Source organism: Portunus trituberculatus, chromosome 14, assembly GCF_017591435.1.
Source record: "Portunus trituberculatus isolate SZX2019 chromosome 14, ASM1759143v1, whole genome shotgun sequence".
NCBI classification, from domain to species: Eukaryota; Metazoa; Arthropoda; class Malacostraca; order Decapoda; family Portunidae; genus Portunus; species Portunus trituberculatus.
This window is the reverse complement of record NC_059268.1, coordinates 6629184-6651684: the sequence shown is the minus strand read 5'-3', so window position 1 is coordinate 6651684 and position 22501 is coordinate 6629184. Positions and strand designations below refer to the sequence as shown.

At 38.6% G+C, this 22501-nt stretch overlaps 2 protein-coding genes across 4 annotated transcripts; both read right to left on the bottom strand.

The window, feature by feature from the left end:
* Window positions 1–1555: 1555 nt before the first annotated feature.
* Window positions 1556–9024, bottom strand: LOC123503650 (26S proteasome regulatory subunit 8). 2 transcript variants are annotated; one of them, XM_045253593.1, is made up of 7 exons: window positions 8878–9024; window positions 7584–7725; window positions 5686–5909; window positions 3123–3315; window positions 2724–3010; window positions 2247–2366; window positions 1556–1994 (listed from the first exon to the last, which is right to left on the bottom strand). In XM_045253593.1, exons 1-7 carry the CDS (start codon window positions 8893–8895, stop codon window positions 1764–1766), a joined length of 1215 nt encoding a protein of 404 aa, XP_045109528.1. In that variant the 5' UTR covers window positions 8896–9024; the 3' UTR covers window positions 1556–1763. The 2 variants fall into 2 exon arrangements, with proteins under 2 accessions (XP_045109528.1, XP_045109527.1); XM_045253592.1 differs by lacking the exon at window positions 8878–9024 and having other exon boundaries at window positions 7584–7764.
* Window positions 9025–18050: 9026 nt separating this feature from the next.
* On the bottom strand, window positions 18051–20317 carry LOC123503735 (uncharacterized protein DDB_G0271670-like). 2 transcript variants are annotated; one of them, XM_045253726.1, is made up of 4 exons: window positions 20243–20317; window positions 19581–19911; window positions 19220–19371; window positions 18051–19147 (listed from the first exon to the last, which is right to left on the bottom strand). In XM_045253726.1, the coding sequence occupies exons 1-4, from the start codon at window positions 20244–20246 to the stop codon at window positions 18177–18179; spliced, it is 1458 nt and encodes a 485-aa protein (XP_045109661.1). In that variant the 5' UTR covers window positions 20247–20317; the 3' UTR covers window positions 18051–18176. The 2 variants fall into 2 exon arrangements, with proteins under 2 accessions (XP_045109661.1, XP_045109660.1); XM_045253725.1 differs by having other exon boundaries at window positions 18051–19371.
* Between the last annotated feature and the right edge of the window lie 2184 nt (window positions 20318–22501).

Here is a 22501-nt window from a genome sequence, read left to right as displayed (position 1 = left end):
CACTCAAGCGCATCTTTTGTGTAACCACCTATAGAACCCAAGTACTGCGGTAACATGTGGGTAACTTTAAACTACTCGACAAAGTGTCAATTTACGTTGGTACGTGGGGGCCCTGGGGGATTCGAACCTACACGTGGACGTCTGCTCGATCCCACGCTCACCACCTTATCCACTACGCCTTACTGCTCGTAGTAGAAATAATATAATCTAATAGTTGAAATAGTGAGGTGCTTGGATGGGTGAAACACAAGCAGAGCAAAGCAATGAACTTCTCTGGTAACCACTAATGTTGAATCTCTACAGCCAATTCTTATATTGATTGATCATTCATTATTATTTTAAATAGACAGGCAAACTCATATACATATGGTGACATTTAAGAAACATTAAACTGAGTCTCAAGAATGAAATATAAATAAATGAACAAAACCAGGAAAGTCATGCAAGGAAAGTGTCTACTTTAATTAATTTTAATATCTCTTAAAACAATGTGAATATAACTTTGACCATGTATTCTTTACCTCCATACATCACTGAATAAAACAAAAAGTTAAAGAAATAGGGAATCAATAAGAGACTACAGGATTGCCACAGATTTTTTTTGTAGTTCAAAACAAATTCATCACATATGGTTCTGGTCTTTCTTTCATTACTTTTCTTTAACCCCTCTAGTAACATGACATGTTTCTGTATTCATTCTGGTGATTTTATACAGCTTCAGAAACTTTATGTGGAGATTAAAATATTGAAGACTTTGGCCATCAATCTAATGACCTCCATAGCCCCTTCCTAATAAAAATAAAATTGTTTAATCATACTAAAAAACGTGTGGTAAAAAAAAGCATCACAGTACTGAAGGGGTTAAACACACTACACATTTAGCATGAAATAAAAGTGGGGAATATCTTTTATCTCTTCATGTCTAACTTTTGTTCTTCCTGTGTAGAGTACGGATAGAATTAGAGGAAGGCAAGCAGTGACTGAAAGCATCCAATGGCAGGTACTTGAAAAAAAGGCTGTATACCTTTTCTCTCTTAATCAGTTGTATTGTCACAAGTATTTAGGATTATATAGACCTGAAGTAATATTGTGGAGAAATTAAGTTAATGGATATACATGAATTGCATTGGGCTAGTAAGGATTTTAACTTCCACCATAGTTCACTGATAATAGTAATTAGCAAAGGTTAACTTTTAATGATTAGTGAGGTAGGATCATCAGACTTAAAGAAAATGTTACTACAGATTGAAGGGAGAAAATTGCTTGGTACCATATAAGTCATATAGCTACTAGTATTGCCATCTCATGTTGTGGTGTAAATTATGTAACACTTACAAGGTTTCTTAGTGTATTAATTTATTACTTTCTATTTATATACCACTATCAAATACATGTTCACAGCTTCTTTTAATGGGCTGGTAGCAAATGAAGAGTACATTTTTGTTCTTGTTTTGCATCCATCACATCTACCACACTCAATTACATACTTTCTCCATTTAGTATTGCAGCTCTTTTTAACACTAGTGTAAGTTGAGATGTCAATAAGAATATTAGCAATGTTTCTTAAGAAATTTATTAACCATTCAACTACAAGAATATGCTAATACATAACTTGTTAGATTTTTAAAGTAAAAATCCAACTTGCTGGCATACAACATTCGATCACTTCAGATAGAGTTCAATAAGATTATATATATAAAAAAAAAAAAAAAAAAAACTGAAGTAACAAAATATGCCTTGATGATTATTACATAATTATCTATCTACTTCCACAACTTCTTGACTGACATGTTCTTCTCACTATCTTTCTGCATGACCTTTGCAACAGCCATTTCAAAGTCCTCCTGGGTTACATGCACACGACGTTCACGCAAGGCATACATGCCAGCCTCTGTACACACACCCTTGACTTCTGCTCCTGAGGCTCCAGGCATCATCTCTGCTATCTTTCTCAGGTTTATTCCTCTTGTTAAGTTCATCTTTCGTGAATGAATCTGGAAATCAACAGACCAGTTACACACGTGAACCAGTACTGTGGTGGGTCAGTGTTACCTACTGACATCATCATATGTTTTTAGTTCCATATCTATTTAACTACTAGTTTTTTACATATGAGGTAATATTTTGTTGTGCAGAAAAGGAGCATGGTCTGGCATTGTCCTCTGCTGCCAGAGTGGAAAATAGGTACTAATATCTAATGTTCATCAACAATAATAAATTCAAGAAGCAAAGTCAATGATACTTGCTTTCAGAATATCCAGCCTTGCTTCTTCATTGGGTGCAGGGAATTCAATCTTTCGGTCAATACGACCTGGACGTAGCAAAGCCGGGTCTAAGATGTCAATGCGGTTTGTGGCCATGATAACCTGTGGAACAAGAAAAATATTTTCGAATTTCCCAAATATCAAAATAAATATGCCTTGTTACCTCAGATTGATTTTGTATGAATGTTGATTATAATTACACACGTATGTATGCATACAACACAGAATTGTGGACTACATCTGACCTTAAAAGTTCACACAAGAAAAGGAACAGACTAACTGTAGTAAACCCCATGGATTAATGATAGGGAAACCTCTATCAAATTTAAATTGATGTTCCTTATAAAAAAATGAAATACTGAGAAATATTTTGCTATTTGACATACAACTGCAGTTATTGTTATGATATGAGGTAAAAATCTAACAATGCTTCGTACATTTATGGAAGATACCTCTCACCTTGATATTCTTTGTTGCCTCAAAACCATCCAACTGGTTCAACAACTCCAGCATAGTGCGTTGTACTTCAGAGTCTCCGCCACAGCCAGACTCAATACGTGAAGACCCAATGGAATCAATTTCGTCCATGAAGATAATGGAGGGAGCATGTTCTCGAGCCATGACAAAGAGCTCCCTCACCATCCTTGAACCTTCTCCAATGAACTTCTGCACCAACTCAGAGCCTGACACCCTAATGAAGGTGCAGTCAGTGTGGTGAGCAACAGCACGGGCTAGCAGGGTCTTTCCTGAAATAACAAACATGAGCTGAGTTTTTTTAAGACATAAGAACTTAATTGCTGTTTCATAAGAGTGGAAAAATGACAATGATGAGTGTGCAAATGAGAAACACAAACTAACCTGTGCCTGGTGGTCCATAAAGCAGCACTCCCTTGGGTTGAGCAATTCCTAGAGCATCAAAGAGTTCTGGATGTTTCACTGGCAACTCAATTACTTCCTTAATTTCCTTGATCTGCTTGTCCAGACCTCCCACCATCTCATAGGTTGAGTCTGGCACTTTCTCCACCATCATGAGACTCACAAGAGGATCAACCTGTAACACCAAATAGTCAACACAGACTGCTGAAAACTACCATCTGTTAAGTGGTCAGGTAGTGAATGTACAATGCAGCTTCTCAGACCTAAAATTTAAGAAAAGGTTTACTGTATTATAGGAAAATTACTGTTTCCTAGTTGTGGCTCTGTTGATGGCTGGTCCTAAGAAAATGTACAAAGACTTGCTATGACAAAGTTTCCATTTTCTTCAGTCCAAACATCTCTTCTCTTTTTAAACTATTTCAACTGGTCTTAGCACTTTTCCATTGTGAAGCAAATCCATCATGTGTGTTGTGCCAGTGTCTTTTAGGCAGGCTGTACATATGAAGTGTGTCTTTATTTTTATTGGCTATGACACCATTGTATTAATGTGTGACCCACATGCCACAAGAGGATAATGCATCTAAGTTTGAAGGATACAGTGAAATTTGGTTGTACTATATAAGTAAAAAGGATTTAGAGAAAAATTATGTACGGCATTACTTTCCTTAAGCTGTGATCAAAATCACAAGTGTTAGTATGATAATGAGATATATATAAATTTATATATAATGGAACCTCTGTTACTGAACAAAACTATATACACAAATTACTTCTGTTGTTGTACCATAATTCAAAACTCCAACAGTTACTTGGTTTCAAATACTATACAACAAACCAAAAGCTGCTGTTTATTACCAATTCAGTTTCTACACTTCTGTCATTTTTAATAATTTTTTGGGAGACACAGTAAATAAGATCGTAATTCAATCTTTGAAATAAGGAAAATGTTATCCCACTGATGAGCCTCGATGTAAAAAAAAAAAAAAGTTTCCAGTAATCAATAATAATCCCAAGGCACCTGTGGCTCTCGATATTCCACAATGCCATCAATACAGCACTACTGCATTTTCCTAGTAGCTTTTTCCAGCAGCAAGCAGCAGTGTAGGTGTCATGATGATGGCCAGATTGGTGGCAAATGGGGTTAATCTTCTCTGTGTTAGTGCCATATGACTGAGATGTTGTGGCAGCATTACTCAAACCACTCATTGCTCTGTGTCACTCTGTATGGCTTCCCTCACAAGATTAGTGACAAAAGAGAATATAAATACAGTTATATACATATAATATCTTCTGATAAGTTCCGTGTTACTAAACTGATTCATCACATCTTTTATGGATAAATAATTTTTGAGTAGGAGATGTGGAGCATCCATCTTGGCAGTGAGAGTTTTGTGCATAGATTGGATGGACAGGTGTCTGGGAACAGATATATCCATTTTTTCCTGTTGGGAAAATAGCTTTGGTTTCCGAACATTTTTAAATTTTAAATGGCATTCAGGAACAAATTAACTTAAAGAATGGAAGTTTCATGAATAATGAAATAACAAAAGAAATTAATACTCTAAGTTTAGCTCGTATGTATATATACGATTTTCTTTCACAGCCTTTGTACACCCTTGAATTTTGTTTGTATATATATAAGATTTGTCACTAACAGTAACATGAAAGTTTATGACCAACCAGAAATGAATCTTTATATATATATATATATATATATATATATATATATATATATATATATATATATATATATATCTATCTATCTATCTATCTATCTATCTATCTATCTATATATATATATATATATATATATATATATATATATATATATATATATATATATATATATATATATACTCTTAATACATACACACACACATATATTTTTGGTTTGTAGTTATTATGGACTGAATACTTCAGTAGGAATTGAAACATCCTTAGGAGTTATTTAGTTTTTTTCCTGATGCATATATCATCATGCATATTAAAACAATAAAATTAAACAGAAAACTATAATACTGAAAAAAAAAAAAAAAAAAAATGGCATGCTTGAGGTGTTGGGTGTTGCCACATGCACACCCAACCATTTTCCTGAACTAACAATTTCTGTTTAGCTCCCTATAGGTATTTGTGATGTAAAAAGTATTTATTTATTACACACATTATAGAGTTGTGGAATGTGTATGCAAAGTAGAGAATAAAAATAAAAAATGTAAATACAAAATTCTCCTTGCTTAGTCTGATATTGTGAGCTTTTAGAACAGAAAGTATTTGATAACAAGTATTGTATGATAGCCACACTTTGGCTCATCACATTGTAATGGTATATATATATATATATATATATATATATATATATATATATATATATATATATATATATATATATATATATAAAATGAATCAATGTGTGATTTTTTAAGATTTTATGGGGTAAGTAAAAAATATTTTAAGTGCAACCTACCATGATCCCTATTTCTGGGAGAAAAAAAAAAAAAAAAAAAAAAAGACAATACTGTAAGGGCTAAGATAGACACACACATACCTTATTAGGGAGAATTTTGTGTAGTGTGTAGGAGTCATTGCGCAGAGCCACTCTGGCGTTAGCTGTCACTTGATTGATATCAATGTTTTTATCAAGATCAACAACAAACTTTCCTTCGGGATGAACCTTCACAAGGACCTTCTTTTTGTCCATAGGCTTCACAACCTCTCCTACATAAGAACCTTGTTCCTGCAGCAGCTGTAGCTCCTCTCGCAACAAACGAACTGTTGGATTATGGAAAACATTTAATTATGGGGCAGGGGAGAGAGAATCAGTATCAGACTGCAATATTTGTAGTCCCTACCCGAGCATGGTGGGTTTGTTAATTATCAGGATGTACAGTCATGGACATAAATAGAATAATATACAACATTCATTATCACCTTTGCAATTTCCCTCAATCTTACATACTTTATAAATTGTGAGACTGTCAAATGTTGTGATGAATAAGTAAGTATATGAGAGCCTGAGCTGACCTCTGTGACGATAACATGTAAAAAATAAAATGGAAAGATAACTTTGGCAATAGTAACTAATATGTCTGTGTAGCAGGTTGGATAATCACCATGCCAGACATGGCAAAATAGAGTACATACAGTTGAATTAGAGAGAGTGAGAGATAAATCATCAATGATCAAAGGGCAGGTGTGGACAACCTATGGCACATGGGCTACATGCACTCTCAAACTTTAACTATGAGATGGAGGGATGTTGGCTAGAGGCAGTAGAGGAAGGAAAGGATTTAGGAGTAGTGATAGACAGGACTATGAAATTTTCAAAGCAATGTTTAGAAGCAAGAAATAGGGCAAATAGGATCCTGGGTTTTATAAATAGAAATGTTAGTTATAAAAGTAAGGAAGTGGTGCGTAGCTTATATAATTCCTATGTTAGGCCCCATTTAGAGTATTGCATACAGGCCTGGTCACCCCACTATAGGCAGGATATCAACATGTTAGAAGCAGTTCAGAGAAGAGCAACTAGGATGATACCAGCTTTGAAGCGCCTGGAGTATAGAGATAGATTAAAGGCATTAAACATGTTTTCATTTGAGAGGAGATGTATAAGAGGGATATGATAGAGTTATTTAAAATGTTCTCAGATACAAACTACATAGATGTGAGATCTTTCTTTACCTTAGAGGAGGAAGTAGGACTAGAAATCATGGCAGGAAGATTAGAAAGCAAGGCTGCAGGTTAGATATAAGAAAATATTTCTTTAGTCATAGGGTGGTAGACTTCTGGAATGCATTGCCAGAGACGGTTGTAAATAGCACTAGTTTGACAATGTTTAAAAACAGATTAGATAAGCACTTAAATTTATTAGATTTATAATTATGTATAGCGCTGCATGATAGTTTTATAAGAAATTTACTATAGTTAAACAAGACATGATCCCCATGTATGGGGATTACAGATTATAGAGGAATTCGCTGCAGGACTTAGCCCTGTTAATGGGCCAAATATTTAGAATTAGTATATAATGTATTGTGTACTTGTAAGTGTATCTTTAAGTACTGATGACGAGGTCGCTGTGCGACTGATACAGGATAACCTAGATGGGCCCTGGTGGCCCTTTGTTATCCTATTATTTATGTTATGTTATGTTATGTTATAATGTTCATAATTTTGAAAGAGAAAATTACTAAGCAATGCCAAATAACAATGTTAATCTTTTTTCTCTCTCACAAGTGTGAGTATGCATGAGAGTAACTTTTCTTAAAAGCCTTTCATTTTGTCTGTTATATAATACTGTACAACCCTATAAAATTGTGATTTTTTTTTTTCAAATGTGGCCCTTACTCTGAGCAGTGTTAACACAATGTATAACTGATGGATTTTCCAACATTTACATTCTTTATTTCCAGTATACAATCTTTGCTGCCTTAAAATCTGTCCTACCTTTTGCATTGAGTTCATTTCGTTGTGCTTGAAGTCTTCTGAGATCTTGCATTTTTTCAGATATAATGACTTGTAGATTCTCTATCTTGTGAGTGTAATATGGCTTGTAGCCTTCACCCTTCTTGCTCTCCATGACATCCATCTGCAAGAGAAAAGACATTATCATACGAGTTCATCAATTTATCAAGCTCCATGACTCTACTAAAGGGGCTACACTCACCAACCAAGAGGGAGACGAACCCATTAGTGTGAACAGGTTTTTCCTGGATATGGGTACATTGCTGAATGTAGTCAATACTTCAAAAATCAAACTCATGTTATCAAGTTCCTGGTATTATTGCAGTGATATAGGGCCTAATATGGGTACCATTATAAATAAAATTGCCTGTGCCACTAATGGGCGGAAGCTTAACAGTGCTTCCTACATATACTCTTCAAGTATGCTTACAGGCGCTATAAGCCGTAACGTGAAAAAAAAAAAAACTATACACATTCTCATGGTCTAGATCACACTTCTATGAGCATTTCTAATCCCATTTTACCCTATTGGAAATTAATAATAAGGTTAGGTTGCCACATGTAACTACACATTCTCACGGTCTAGATCACACTTCTGAGAGCATTTCTATCCCATTTTACCCTATCGGAAATTAATAATAAAGTTAGGTTAAGCTTGCCAGGAGGTCCCCAAGCTTGTTAAACATAGGGAAAAAGAAATATATGATAGGGTATATTGCTTGAAACTGCAAATTTACCCAAGTTCCCTGATTACTATTCGTCCAGGAACAGCCATTGAGTATCTTCCTTAAATGTAAATAGTTCACTTTCTAATAGAAAGGCTAGTGCTGTATAGTTGAATAGAATGAGGATTGTTGATATTACCTTACATTTATTTCTGAGTAAAACATAATTAGGATTTTTATTTAATTTTCAAACCATGATCTGCACAAGGAAGGGAACAATGAAATTAATGAACTGAATTGGTCTACAGATAATCTAAGCTAACCACATCCAAGAATGGAAACTCCAACGTCATCTAATAGCTCAGTTAGGATCCAAAGCCTTGAGGCTACTTAAAATTATTTTGCCTTGGTCAGCCAGGGCTGCAACACAGGAGTCTGGGACGCCCGCTTGAGAGCCTATCTCTTATCTCCTTCCACACTTCTCTAATCTACCTCCTTTTCCACAGACACAATTGATTCAATACTGCCAACAACCAGGAGTCAATAGTATTTATCAGAGTACCACTAATAAACAGAAAGCACCATAAAAATATTAAGAAAGCCATGTTTACCTTCTCGACGACCCCCATCCTGCCTGTCACTGCTAACCCTCGACTTGCTGACTGGCGGCTGGTCTCACTTTGCCAATCATTCTGTGTCGCATTTACTTGTAATCAATATTTATTATGTAAAATGAAAGTTGTTATTTTAATTTATGGAAAACTCTCAGATATATTCCAACAAACCTTTCATATTCAAATAGAATTATGTCGACATTTTGTCACCATGTTTTTCTTGGATTTTGACGGCGCCAGCTCTCTCTCTCTCTCTCTGCTTCGTATTGCTTGTAATGTCGTTTCTTTGTTTCTGGTCTCTCTCTCTCTCTCTCTCTCTCTCTCTCTCTCTCTCTCTGAAGACAGTCAGAGTTGATGAGTTGAGATGAAAAGCTTTTTGATTCCACCTTATCTAATAAAAAACTGTGTGAGTGGAACCCCTCCAAACATACGATGAATACTCGATACAAGGACGGATAAAGCCCATGAACAGAGTTAGCAGTTGGAGGGGCGAGAAAACTGGCAGAGACGCTTCAGCACGCCTAACTTCATAGAAGCTGTTTTTAGCAAGAGATGAGATGTGAAGTTTCCAGTTTAGATCGAGGATATTCGGTGTAGAGGATGGGGACAACTGAGTGTCATTGAAGAAGAGGGGATAATCGTCTGGAAGGTTGTGTTGAGTTGATATATGGAGGAATTGAGTTTATTGAGGCATTGAACAATACTAAATTTTCTCTGCCCCGATCAGAAATCTTAGAAAGATCAGAAGGCAGGTGTTCTGTACCTGCGTAATCTCTTGACTTCCTGAAGAGTCAATTGCTCGTCTCTGAAAAGACGTGAAAGACGTGGAATTCTTCTCGCCCCTCCAGCTGTTAACTCTGTACAAGGGCCTTATCCGTCCTTGTATGGAGTAGTCTTTGCATGTCTGCGGGGGTTCCACTAATACAGCTTTATTAGATAGGATGGAATCAAAAGCTTTTCGTCTTATCAACTCCCTTTCTCTGACTGACTGTCTTCATTCAGTCTCTTTCTCACCGCAGAAATGTTGCATCCCATTCTATCTTTTATCGCTATTTTCATACTAACTGGTCTATTGATTTTGCTAACTGCATGCCTCCCCTGCGGCCTCACTGCACACGGTTTTCTTCTTCCTCTCATCTCTGTTCTGTTCAATCCTCTAATACAAGAGTTAACCAATATTTTCAATCATTCATACCTTTCACTGGTAAACTCTGGAACTCTCTACCTGCTTCTGTATTTCCATCTTCCTACGTCTTGACTTCTTTTAAGAGAGACATATCAAAAGTTTTTGATATGTCTAACGCAACAGCTAAAGTTTCACCGAAATCTCTAAAAGAGCATGACCATGATTCAGTAAGGAAAGCCAGATCACCAGTAGAGCGACCTTGACGGAAGCCATACTGGCGATCAGATAGGAGATTGTGAAGTGACATGTGTTACGGCCCGCCCGTAACATACTCCACTACCCTCACCTCCTCCGCTTGCTACCTCGTTCGCCACCTCTCCACCTCCCCTTCCACGTCATCATCTCATGAACCTTCCACGTCACCGTCTCATGAACCCTCCACGTCACCTTAAGAATAAAATCCGTGAAGTCAGATCTTTTGCTAATTCAAACTTCCTCAAATCTCAAACTAAAATGCAACAAAATTCTCTCCCCAAATCTGTCATGAGAAGTTTCAAACCAGGAGACAAGGTTTTACTTTTTCTCCCCACTCCAGGCAATGCTTTTCACAGTAAGTTCATGGGGACTTATGTTGTGGCTCAAAAACTAAGTCCATTAAACTATGTGGTCCACACTCCTGACCGTCGTAAGGATTCCCAACTAGTTCATATTAATCTAATGAAACCTTACCACTCCAGAGAACCAGAGGACGACTTGTCTCGCACTGTACCTGTATGTCTGGTAGGGAAGGAGTCTGGTCCTGTGCCCCCGAGGAAGAGTCCGACATCGAATTCCTCTTCTCGTCACCTAAAGGACGCCCTCAAACAGCCAAATCATGTCCAACCTTGATGAGGTTTTTCTTTCCTTAACACCTTCACAACAGTCTGATCTTAAAAAGTTATTGCTAGACTTTTCAGAAATCACAGGTGACCTTCCAGGACTTTGTACTACTATCCAACATGATATAACATTAATATCTAATGACATCAAGCCTATAAGACAACCAGCCTATCGCATTTCACCCATTAAAAGAGACTTGATGAAAAAAGAGGTAGACTATCTGCTCTGTCATCACCTTGCAGAACCTAGTATATCCCCTGGGCTTCTCCTGCCTGTTAACATCTAAGCCAGATGGTAGTAGTCGATTTTGCACCGACTACAGGAAATTAAATAAAGTGACGGTGCCAGACTCCTACCCATTGCCCTTGATAGAGGACCTTATAGATAGCATAGGAGTAGCCAAATTTGTAACCACCATAGATTTACTTAAAGGTTACTACCAGATTCCCTCTCGGACGAGGCCCGAATAATATCCGCCTTCATCACCCCCTTCGGACTATACCAATACACAGTGATGCCCTTCGGCTTGTCTAATGCTCCCGCCACCTTCCAGAGGGCTATAAATTACATCACCCAGGACTTGGAGGGAACATCTGCCTATCTGGACGACCTGGTGGTGACTTCGGACGACTGGGTGACACATCTGACCCGTCTCCGGAGGCTGATGGGTCGGTTGCAGGAAGCCGGTCTTACAATCAACCTGGCCAAGTCCACCTTCGGGAAGTCTACGGTGGTCTACCTGGGACATGTGGTGGGGAACGGCAAGGTTCGCCCCAAGAGAGCCAACGTGGAGGCCATCCTTGGCTTCCTGTCCCTACCACCAGGAAAGCTCTCATGAGGTTCTTGGGGATGGCTGGTTTCTACAGACGATTCTGTAGGAACTTCTCCACCCTGGCCGCCCCTGACGGACCTTATCAGCACTTCCGTCCCCTTCCACTGGACCCCGACCTGTGACCAAGCCTTCCAACATCTCAAGGCGTTCCTCTCCTCGGAGCCAGTGGTCTGGACGCCAGATCACTCCCGCCCCTTCCATCTACAAGTGGACGCGAGTGGAGTTGGAGTGGGTGCTGTCCTCCTACAAGCGGACCCCACAAGCGGCATCCTCCATCCCATCGCCTATCACTCCGCCAAGCTGAAGAAACACCAACTCAACTACTCCACCATCGAGAAGGAGGCTCTGGCACTCGTCCTGGCGGTCCAACGGTTTGAGTGCTACCTTCATCCTGGTCCTCAAACTACGAAGGTCTTCACCGATCACAACCATCTGGCCTTCTTTCACGCCATGAAGAACCGAAACCAACGCATACTTAGGTGGGCCTTGTTAACTCAACCCTTCAACTTGGAAGTCCACCATATCAAGGGGGTGGACAACATCACCGTCGACACCTTATCAAGATCTCCCGTCTCACCTCCTCCATGAGCCCATTACGGAGGTCTTAGGGGGGAGGAAATGTTTGGCCCGCCCGTAGCATACTCCACTACCATCCCCTCCTCCGCTTGCTACCTCGTTCGCCACCTCTCACCTCCCTTCCACGTCACCGTCTCTTGAACCTTCCACGTCACCGTCTCATGAACCCTCCACGTCACCGTCTCATGAAGCCCTGCTACTGTCCCGAAGTTGGATTCACGCGGCCCCATTCGACTCAAGCGGAAGTGTTAAGCAGCTCCCTGATTTCTGGAAGTCAGTCGAGGTCAAGGCCTCAACCAGTGAACACAACGCCTCTTGGATTACCGTGGGATCCACCATCACCCAGCACTTCACCACTGCGACACCTCATAAGTATCACTTCCCTCGTCCCGTTTTTCCACATTGCCTCCATATAGGATTAGTATTATTGTTAGGTATTAAGTTGGGTTCTTTATTGTTGTATTTATTTCTGTGATATATATATATATATATATATATATATATATATATATATATATATATATATATATATATATATATATATATATATATATATATATATATATATATATATATATATATATATATATATATATATATATATATATATATATATATATATATATATATATATATATATATGTGTGTGTGTGTGTGTGTGTGTGTGTGTGTATATGTTTGATCTGCTGCAGCCTCTGCCGAGACAGCCAGACGTTACCCTACGGAACGAGATCAGAGCTCATTATTTCCGATCTTGGGATAGGTCTGAGACCAGGCACACACCACACACCGGGACAACACGGTCACAACTCCTCGATTTACATCCCGTACCTACTCACTGCTAGGTGAACAGGGGCTACACGTGAAAGGAGACACACCCAAATATCTCCACCCGGCCGGGGAATCGAACCCCGGTCATCTGGCTTGTGAAGCCAGCGCTCTAACCATGAGCTACCGGGCCATGTGTGTGTGTGTGTGTGTGTGTGTGTGTGTGTGTGTGTGTGTGTGTGTGTGTCAGTTTCATGTGTTTCATGTTATATCTATGTGTATGTCAGTTTCATTGTTATTGGGTTATTAAATAGCTTCTTAAGTGCCCCCTTTGCATATCCTCACCAGTTGAACCTGCAGTGTTTTTTTTTTTTTATTGTTATTGTTCACCGGCTCCCCGATGCCAATCTTACCCGTTTAACCAGTGAACGTAACACATGTTTGAGAATTTTCCTATTGAGTATAGATCCAAAAACTTTAGACAAGCAAGAGATTAAAGCTACAGCGCGTTAGTGTGAGGGTTAGAACGGTCACCCTTTTTAAGAACAGGCTGAATGTAGGCAAATTTTCAGCATGAAGGAAAGGTAGAAGTCGATAGGCATAGTTGAAAGAGTTTGACCAGGCATGGTGCAAGCACGGAAGCACGGTTTTTCAGAATGATAGAAAGTACCCCATCAGGTCCATAAGCCTTCAGAGGGTTTAGGCCAGCGAAGGCATCATTATGAAGAATCTTGATTGATGGCATGAAATAGTCAGACGGAGGAAGAAAGGAGGGACAAGCCATGGCAGAATCACCCATGGTGGAGTTGTTAGCAAAGGTATGAGAGAATGAGAGATGAAATAAAGGAGGGAAAGATGAAGAAGTAAATTGTTATTGGAGATGTTTTGGCCAGATACCAGAAGTCTCAAGGGGAGTTTGAGTTAGAGAGATTTTGACATTTTCTATTTATGAAAGAGTGTTTGGCAAGTTGAAGAACAGACTTGGCATGATTTCAGGCAGAAATATAAAGTGCATGAGATTCAGGAGATAGAAGACTCAAGTAACTTTTGTGGGCAACCTCTCTATCATGTATAGCACGAGACAGGCTGTGTTAAATCAGGATTTAGAAGATTTAGGATGAGAAAAGAATGAGGAATGTACGCCACCATGCCAGACAATATTACCTCTGTTATGCGTTCAGCACACAGAGACACGGAAACAGTAATCATTCCAGGAAAAATCAGCATAATACCTCCTCCCCCGAACTGGTAGAGGCAAAGCGCCATAGACACATCTGCTTTAGGGGATCCTGAAAAGGAATTGGAAAAATAGGACAAGGTACAGATATGAGGTTGTGATCGGAGGAGTCCAACGGAGAAGATAGGGTAACAGGATAAGCAGAAGGATTAGAGGTAAAGAAAAAATCAATGTTGGGCGTATCTCCATGACGGTCAGGAATACAAGTAGTGTTGCACCAGTTGCTCATGAAAGATGGCAAAGTTGAAGGCTAGTTCATCAGGATGGTCAGTGAAGGGAGAGGAAAACCAAAGGTGGTGGTGAACATTGAAATCTCTAAGACTGGAGATCTGTGCGAAAGGATAGATGGATAGAATATGTGTGTGTGTGTGTGTGTGTGTGTGTGTTATAGAATTACATGGAAATACGGCCATAACAGACCTTGCTGTCCTGGCGAGGTGACTATTAATGTAGATGATAGTATAAGAAAAAGACAGTAAAGCAGAATCTCCTCTCCGTACCCTCCACTTCTTTCAGCATAAACCGTTCTGGAAATAGGTCATAATTATATGAAACAGGTGTGTGCGGGTGTGTGTGTGTGTGTGTGTGTGTGTGTGTGTGTGTGTGAAGTAAAGTAAAATAAAGTAAAGTAAAGTTTATTGCCTTAATAAGAATAATTTTTACATGTAAAATTAGGTTTATATATATGAAGTGGCACGGTCTGTCGAGCTGAAATTCTCTGACAGACGGAATTTTACTATTTACTATGATGTGGATGCAATACGTAAAGAGGTAATAGTACACAATAAATTAGCTTCTATACAGATGGTCACTTAAATTACATCATTCATATTTAGAAGCGCCTTGAATAACATCCTTACATACTCGACCTAGAACTTAATACTCTCACATTCCCCTTACACTCAACAAAACAAAACAAAACTAAAACGTAAATTCGTATCTCATGAACAAAACAAAGTCAAATCACAAATACTGTTCATATAATCAAAACAATATATTTCAACATACAACCAAGTTATATAAAAAGAGAAATATATGCACACATACATATACATACATATACGTATACACACACATCCATCCATCGATTCATCCATCCATCCATCCATACATACATACATACATATACACATATACATACATATACACATACATACATACATGAACATATACACACATACATACACACACATACACATATGCATATTCATACACACATACATATACATATACACATGCACACATATGCATATACATATACATACACAATCATAATATTCGTGAAATATATGTTACAATGAAGTTTTCAAGTATGTTTTTATTTTCTTTTTAAACAGCGCCAGGTTATTGATTATTTTTATTTTTATGGTACGGAGTTCCACAGTTGAGGACCTGAACTCAGTATACAGTTTTAGAAGGGAGTTGTTCAGAACTGAGGGCAAACTAAGTTAACATTATTATTTCAAATATTATGAACTCTGTTCACCAACTCAAAGGTTGGAGTTACACGATGGCTGTTTAAATCCTTGTTAATAAATAATAAAAGAAAATGTTTGTAGATATTATGAAAGTTAAGAAAATTATAAGTAGAAAAAATAGCCTCAGTTGATTCAAATTTTCCCATGGTAAATATACATCTAAAAATGTTTCTTTGAGCTACAGCCAGCTTGTCAATAAACGATGGCCAGGTACAAGCCCATAGAGAGACACAGTAAATAAGACAAGGATAACAAGGTTTATAATATATGCTGATTAATGCCTCAGATGTAAGATTATTACGAACCCGGTAAAGTATGCCACATATTCTTGATAATTTTACTTGTACAAAGTTTATGGTTTAGCCAATTTAAATTCTCATCTATAATGACCCCAAGAAATTTACTATTCGCTACACCTTGTAAAGTAGCACTTTCAAGTAAAATTGGGGGCATGATATGCTTTATTGACCAGTTTTGAAAAAGTATATAACTTGTGTTAGTGATATTATGTTTTAATTTATTTGATCTTATTCAATGACTTACTAGATTTAATTCAATAATTGAATTTGAGTGTAGACTGTTTATATTGTCATCACACAAGAGCAGGTTCGTGTCATCAGCATATATTGTATATTTAAATTTAGAGCTTGAGTAAATGATATCATTGATGTAGATAAGGAAACGTAAAGGCCCTAAAAAGATCCCTGTGGAACCTCCTTAAAAACTACTTTAAAGGAAGAATAGTATGTGTTACAATACACTGCTTGGTATCTATTGTAAATGTAGGTTAGGTTTCTAAAAGTTGAAGTAAGATTCCTCTAACCCCAAAGTGTTTTAATTTGTCTATTCAGATATGGCTTAAGGAATCAAAGGCTTTAGATAAATCAATAAATACGCCTACTACAAATAGTTTACTATATAAGTATTTATATACATTGCTAACAAATTAAAACACTGCAGATTCTGTTGAATATCCTTATCTAAAGCCATGTTGATAAACAGAAAGATTATTTTGTTCAATGTAAGTAGTAAGACGAGAGGAAATTGCCTTTTCATATATTTTGCTAAATGCAAGTAGTATGGATATTGGTCTATAAGAGTTTATGTCACTTCTGTTGCCAGATTTAAAGAGTGGTATAACCTTTGCCCTTTTTAAGTCAATTGGAAATACACCAATTTTTAAGGAGAGATTAATCATATACATCAACAGCAATTATATTAAAGTTAGCAACATGTTTCAAGATTGTAAGTGGAATTTCATTGTAGCCAGGTGTGGAAGATTTTAGGGAATTTAAATGAAATTCAATTTCTGATTGGGTGAAAGGAGGTAAATACATAGAAAAATCTGGTGTGTTGGGTAGGTACTTTAGATAATCATTACTTATAAGATCATTGACTTCATTAACTACGTTATTATTCATTAGAAAAGGACATATCATTACATGGGGGATTCAGTTGAATTTCATTATTTGTACTTTTTGATGTTCTTCCCAAAATTAGGTTTACCGACTTCCAATGTGACTTTGTATTACCCTAATATTCTTTAATTGGTCTTGATGGTATTTACGTTTGGCTTCCTTTGAAATAGAGATTAAGGTGTTCCAGTATCTTCAATAAACTTCTTTGTTGGTTAAAGGCCATTTTTTGGCGTCTTTCTAATCTATTCTTTTCTTTAATTGATTGATTAATGGCGGGAGTAATGTGTGGACTTCTCATAACTTTTTGTGTCAATTGGATGGTTTCTCAGGAAAATGCTTTAAAAAGAGAACATAGAATTGTGCAAAGAAGGTATTGTAAGATGCATTAGCACAGGTATATTCAAATAAGAAGCTTCAGTCAATTCGTCTAAGATTACCACTAAACCAATCCAAAGCATCACGAGTTAAGTGTCTCCTAGTAATATATGTTGGGTTATCATTAGAAAAATGTAGAATTTTTAAACTGTGAAATAACAGGAAAATGATCAGTTTTATCAGTTTGAAGTATGTAATTACTAATATTGTCTTCTACCTGAGATGACCATTATGATCTATCAAGGTTTTAGATATTGAGGTTATCCTTGTTGGTTTTGTTGTCAGTGGGAACAGGGAAAATGAGTACATTAAATTGATAAATTCCTTAATAGAGTTATAATTATTATGCTGAAGTAAATCTAAAGTGTGTGTATGTTTGTGTGTGTGTGTGTGTGTGTGTGTGTGTGTGTGTGTGTGTGTGTGTGTGTGTGTGTCTCCAAGTTTTATTAATATTAAAGAGAGGCCACAAGAAACGTATGAATAATTTTTCAATTATTTATTAATATTATTTTATAAAGGCAACAAAGATTAAAAAAAGAGAAGAAGAAAAAACGCATACAAGGACATCAAAGCTTCTTATTCTCTCGAGGCTTTGTTACTGCTCTTTCTAGCCCTTGGTGGGGACACCGTAGAACTGTGAAGGAGCAGAACCAGCGCCAACACCGCTGCCGAAGCCAACACCAGAACCTTGGCCGGAGGAACCGAAGCTAGTATCAGATGAACCGTGGCTGGTGGAACCGAGGCTTGAATCAGATGAACCGTGGCTGGTGGAACCGAAGCTTGAATCAGATGAACCATGGCTGGTGGAACCGAAGCCAGTATCAGATGAACCGTGGCTGGTGGAACCGAAGCCAGCACCAGATGATCCGTGGCTGGTGGAACCAAAGCTTGAATCAGATGAACCTTGGCCGGTGGAACCAAAGCTTGAATCAGATGAACCGTGGCTGGTGGAACCAAAGCTTGAATCAGATGAACCGTGGCTGGTGGAACCGAAGCCAGCACCAGATGATCCGTGGCTGGTGGAACCAAAGCTTGAATCAGATGAACCGTGGCTTGTGGAACCGAAGCTTGAATCAGATGAACCTTGGCCGGTGGAACCGAAACCAGCACCAGATGAACCGTGGCTGGTGGAACCGAAGCCAGCACCAGATGAACCGTGGCTGGTGGAACCGAAGCTTGTATCAGATGAACCGTGGCTGGCGGAACCGAAGCTTGAATCAGATGAACCGTGGCTGGTGGAACCGAAGCCAGCCCCAGATGAACCGTGGCTGGTGGAACCGAAGCTTGAATCAGATGAACCGTGGCTGGTGGAACCGAATCCAGCACCTGATGAACCTTGGCTGGTGGAACCGAAGCCAGTACCAGATGATCCGTGGCTGGTGGAACCGAATCCAGCATCAGATGATCCATGGCTGGTGGAACCGAAGCTTGTATCAGATGAACCGTGGCTGGTGGAACCAAAGCCAGTACCAGATGATCCGTGGCCGGTGGAACCGAAGCTTGTATCAGATGAACCGTGGCTGGTGGAACCGAATCCAGCACCAGATGAACCTTGGCTGGTGGAACCGAAGCCAGTACCAGATGATCCGTGGCTGGTGGAACCGAATCCAGCACCAGATGAACCTTGGCTGGTGGAACCGAAGCCAGTACCAGATGATCCGTGGCTGGTGGAACCGAAGCCAGCGCTAGAACCGTGGCTTCCCCCTACTCCAACACCGTGGGAACCGGAAACTGAACCGTGCGCGCCGTGGCTTCCTGATGCACTGCCGTGAACTGCATTGTCAGATGCACCGAAAACAACACTGGAAGAGAACAATACGAAAGTGTAAAAAATGTTCTTGAATATCTGACTGATCATCTCTGTTTTGTGGCCCTTGAAAATACTTATACGACTTAAGTTTTTTTTCTTTTTTCCATAATACTCAAGTTTTCATGTTCTGTTACTATAGAACTTAGTATTTTCCTATTTCCACATACGTTTATTTACTGGAAAACATTAGCGCAAGCTTACCTTGAGGTGTCATGGGAAGAGGAGGAAGATGATGAAGAGGAAGAAGAATCAGATGACGCAGATTCCTTATCAGACTCATGACGGGAAGACTGTGTGTGTAGCCTGTCGCCTGAGGAGGAGCCAGAGGAGCTGGATGAAAACGAGGAGGAGGAGGAGGAGGATGACGATGATGAGGAGGAGGCAGAGCTTGAAGAGGAGTCGGAGGAACTAGAGGATGATGAAAAGTGGGAGCCGTGGCCTTTCACTCGTCCGCCTTTGGTGCCGTAAGGCGCACCTGAGCCAAGCACCGCCATGCACGCCACCACGCAAACCAGCAACAGTGCGCCTCGACCTGTAGAAGGAATGGTGCATATGTTATTACCTCCACCTGACTGCCTTAAACTCTCATGTTACGACACAAGTTTGTTCTTATAATTGTTATTGGACAGTTGATTTACATGCTGAAGAACAAAAACAAGAACAAATTAAAAACAGACTTGTCGACTCTCACGAGACTGCTTGTATAAGCACATTTGAATAACAGCAATACAATTCGCTTTTCAAAATAAGAAATTACCAAAGGAATTTCTCTCACAAAGCACTTAAGAATGTGTGATTTAAGTTTTATCATTAAATCACAACGTCTTGAAATAAGATGAGCTACTGGTAAGCTCTTCACGTACTCATGATGGTGTTGTGAAGCTAGTGGTCCTCCTCACTCTGAGACGAGTAGTTGCTGACTGATGTGATTCACCTTCTCGTCTGGAATATTTATACCTGAGAGCTTCTCTGGGGCGCGGTGAGGGTCAGGGTTTCCCGACGCCGCCCTTCCTTGAATGTTGCGGCCTGCGGGGACACCCACAGGATGAGCAGAACACTTTTGGTTTTTCCTCAGATCATATTTTGTTACTGATAGTGGTTTTTAGAGTAGTCTTCCTTCGTTTGATTGGTGCGTGAAGGTGTTTTGGTGTCTGACTGACGAAATTATATTCACACAACATTGTGATCGAAATCTTCCTTTAAATATTCAGTCACTCTTTTTTTCCAGAGTTGCATGCGGATATTTTTTGTGAGTCTGGATGATAGAACAGCTCTCATACATTGTCACAGTTTTTGTTAATGAATTCTCCTATTGTTACCTTTTTTTTCTTTTTTAAAGCGGCATTGCAAACCTCTTTTTATTTATCTCTTTTTATTTTTACACTATTTTTATGCCCTTGACGAGACTCCTTAACAGACATATATGAAAAATAGATAAACAACTTCTTTCGATCACCTCATTTCTTACATTTCTAGAAGTTCTTCTTTTTCCTTTCCCTTTCTCACAGGAGCACTACATCATTCCTATGTTGTGGTGTCTTTTTCCAATCAATCAGTCACCTAACCAGTCAAACAGTCAGCCAGTTAGTCAACCAGCCAATCAACTAGTCAGTCAGTCATACCAACTAGGTAGTCAGTTAGTCAGTCAATGAAGCGGAAGTGTTATTCATGCACACGGCTCGGCTCAACACAGCGTGAAAAGTTGAGGCTAATAAGGAAGCTTCCACGCACGTATAATATTATGGAGAGTTCGGCGAGGTTTCGGTAACTTTCACATCCAAAAAGCCGTGGTCAATTCTACGATTTATTTATTTAATTATTTATTTTTGTCGCGCTCCAGTCTGATAGAAGTGTGTTTACATTCCTGTGAGGTTGGTTTATGATGCTCTCATCTGGTTATATCGATTACTTTATAATGATAATGATGATAATAGAAATGATAATAATGGAGGTTATCATAAAAGCCCTAAGGTTTAAGATTTTTAGACTTTCCCTTTTTGCAGTACAACTTCTTGAATATGCAGCCAAGGAAACCCAAGATTAGCTTCGTACTCCTAATGTTCTTTTGTACCCATGCAAACTATATTTCAACAGTGCTCTGAATGTTACCAAAGAACAACCAAAGAAGTGAAAGAGTTGAAATTATACTCTAGACTCCCAGATCTGCATTATCACTTTTCCTACTTTACGTGTGAAGGAAGCAGAACAAGGGCACAGAAAATGAGAGAAAGAAACTTGCATCTCAAATAAGTGTGGCGTAAAAGAAGATATGACATCCGTATTCTTAAAATGTCCTCCTAAAAGCCGACAGCTGTAGTTGGTCTTGCGGTGGAGTCAGAGAGTGATACTTATTGTGATGATGAGAACGATGACACAGGCAGCATAGATGAGTGGACAAGGTTGAGGGAAGGTAGTAAAGTCATGAACTAATGATAATGATAATAATGGTGATGGTAGTAATGATGATGGTGATGACGGTGATGATGATAACCAATATGAATATACGTAGATTAGATTGAGAGGAAATTTATTCACAGAGGCTGATAATAATGAATAATAATGGTGATGATACTGATGATAATGATAATGATAATAGTAATGATGCTAGTCAATATAGACGAATAAAGCGCGATTAAGAAAGCTTTTATTAGACATTAGAACTATGAAGGTAAATGTTGATAATAAAGATGCTGTTAACGATAAAGATGAAAATAAAAAATAGACGAAGAAAAAATAACAGGAACAAGAACAGAAACAAGAAGAGGAGGAGAATCAGGAAGAGGAGGAGGAGGAAGAAGAAGAAAAGGAGAAGAAAGATGAAAACGATGATGATGATAATGATAATGACCATCACCACTACCACCACCGCCACTCACAACTCTTGCAAAACTAAGATTTCCAAACAATAAGGGGGAAAAAGTGTGGACGTCACAATTTCCACCAGGGTCTCGTCCTCAGCTGTGATTGTCTTGCCCCGTGTCAGTTCAGGGAACCCGTGTGTGCTGAGTGTGTCTTAAAGGTCAGCACGTTAGAAAAACTGGATTGTGTTCACTTCAAAGTCAGACATTCCTTTTTTTTTTTTTTTTTCCTATCTCCGTTCCCCCCTTCACACACTCTCTCTC

What these genes read in the sequence shown, in the direction of transcription:
- LOC123503650 (XM_045253592.1), bottom strand. Translation starts at nt 7,749, where the DNA reads ATGATAATGTCTTTTCTCTTGCAGATGGATGTCATGGAGAGCAAGAAG. An exon ending in AAATGAACTCAATGCAAAAG is followed by an intron (nt 5,910 to 7,583) that starts GTAGGACAGATT and finishes ATAATCCAACAG; the next exon opens with TTCGTTTGTTGCGAGAGGAG. An exon ending in CAAGGCTGGATATTCTGAAA is followed by an intron (nt 1,995 to 2,246) that starts GCAAGTATCATT and finishes GTTGATTTCCAG; the next exon opens with ATTCATTCACGAAAGATGAA.
- LOC123503735 (XM_045253725.1), bottom strand. An exon ending in TCTTCCCATGACACCTCAAG is followed by an intron (nt 19,372 to 19,580) that starts GTAAGCTTGCGC and finishes GTTCTCTTCCAG; the next exon opens with TGTTGTTTTCGGTGCATCTG.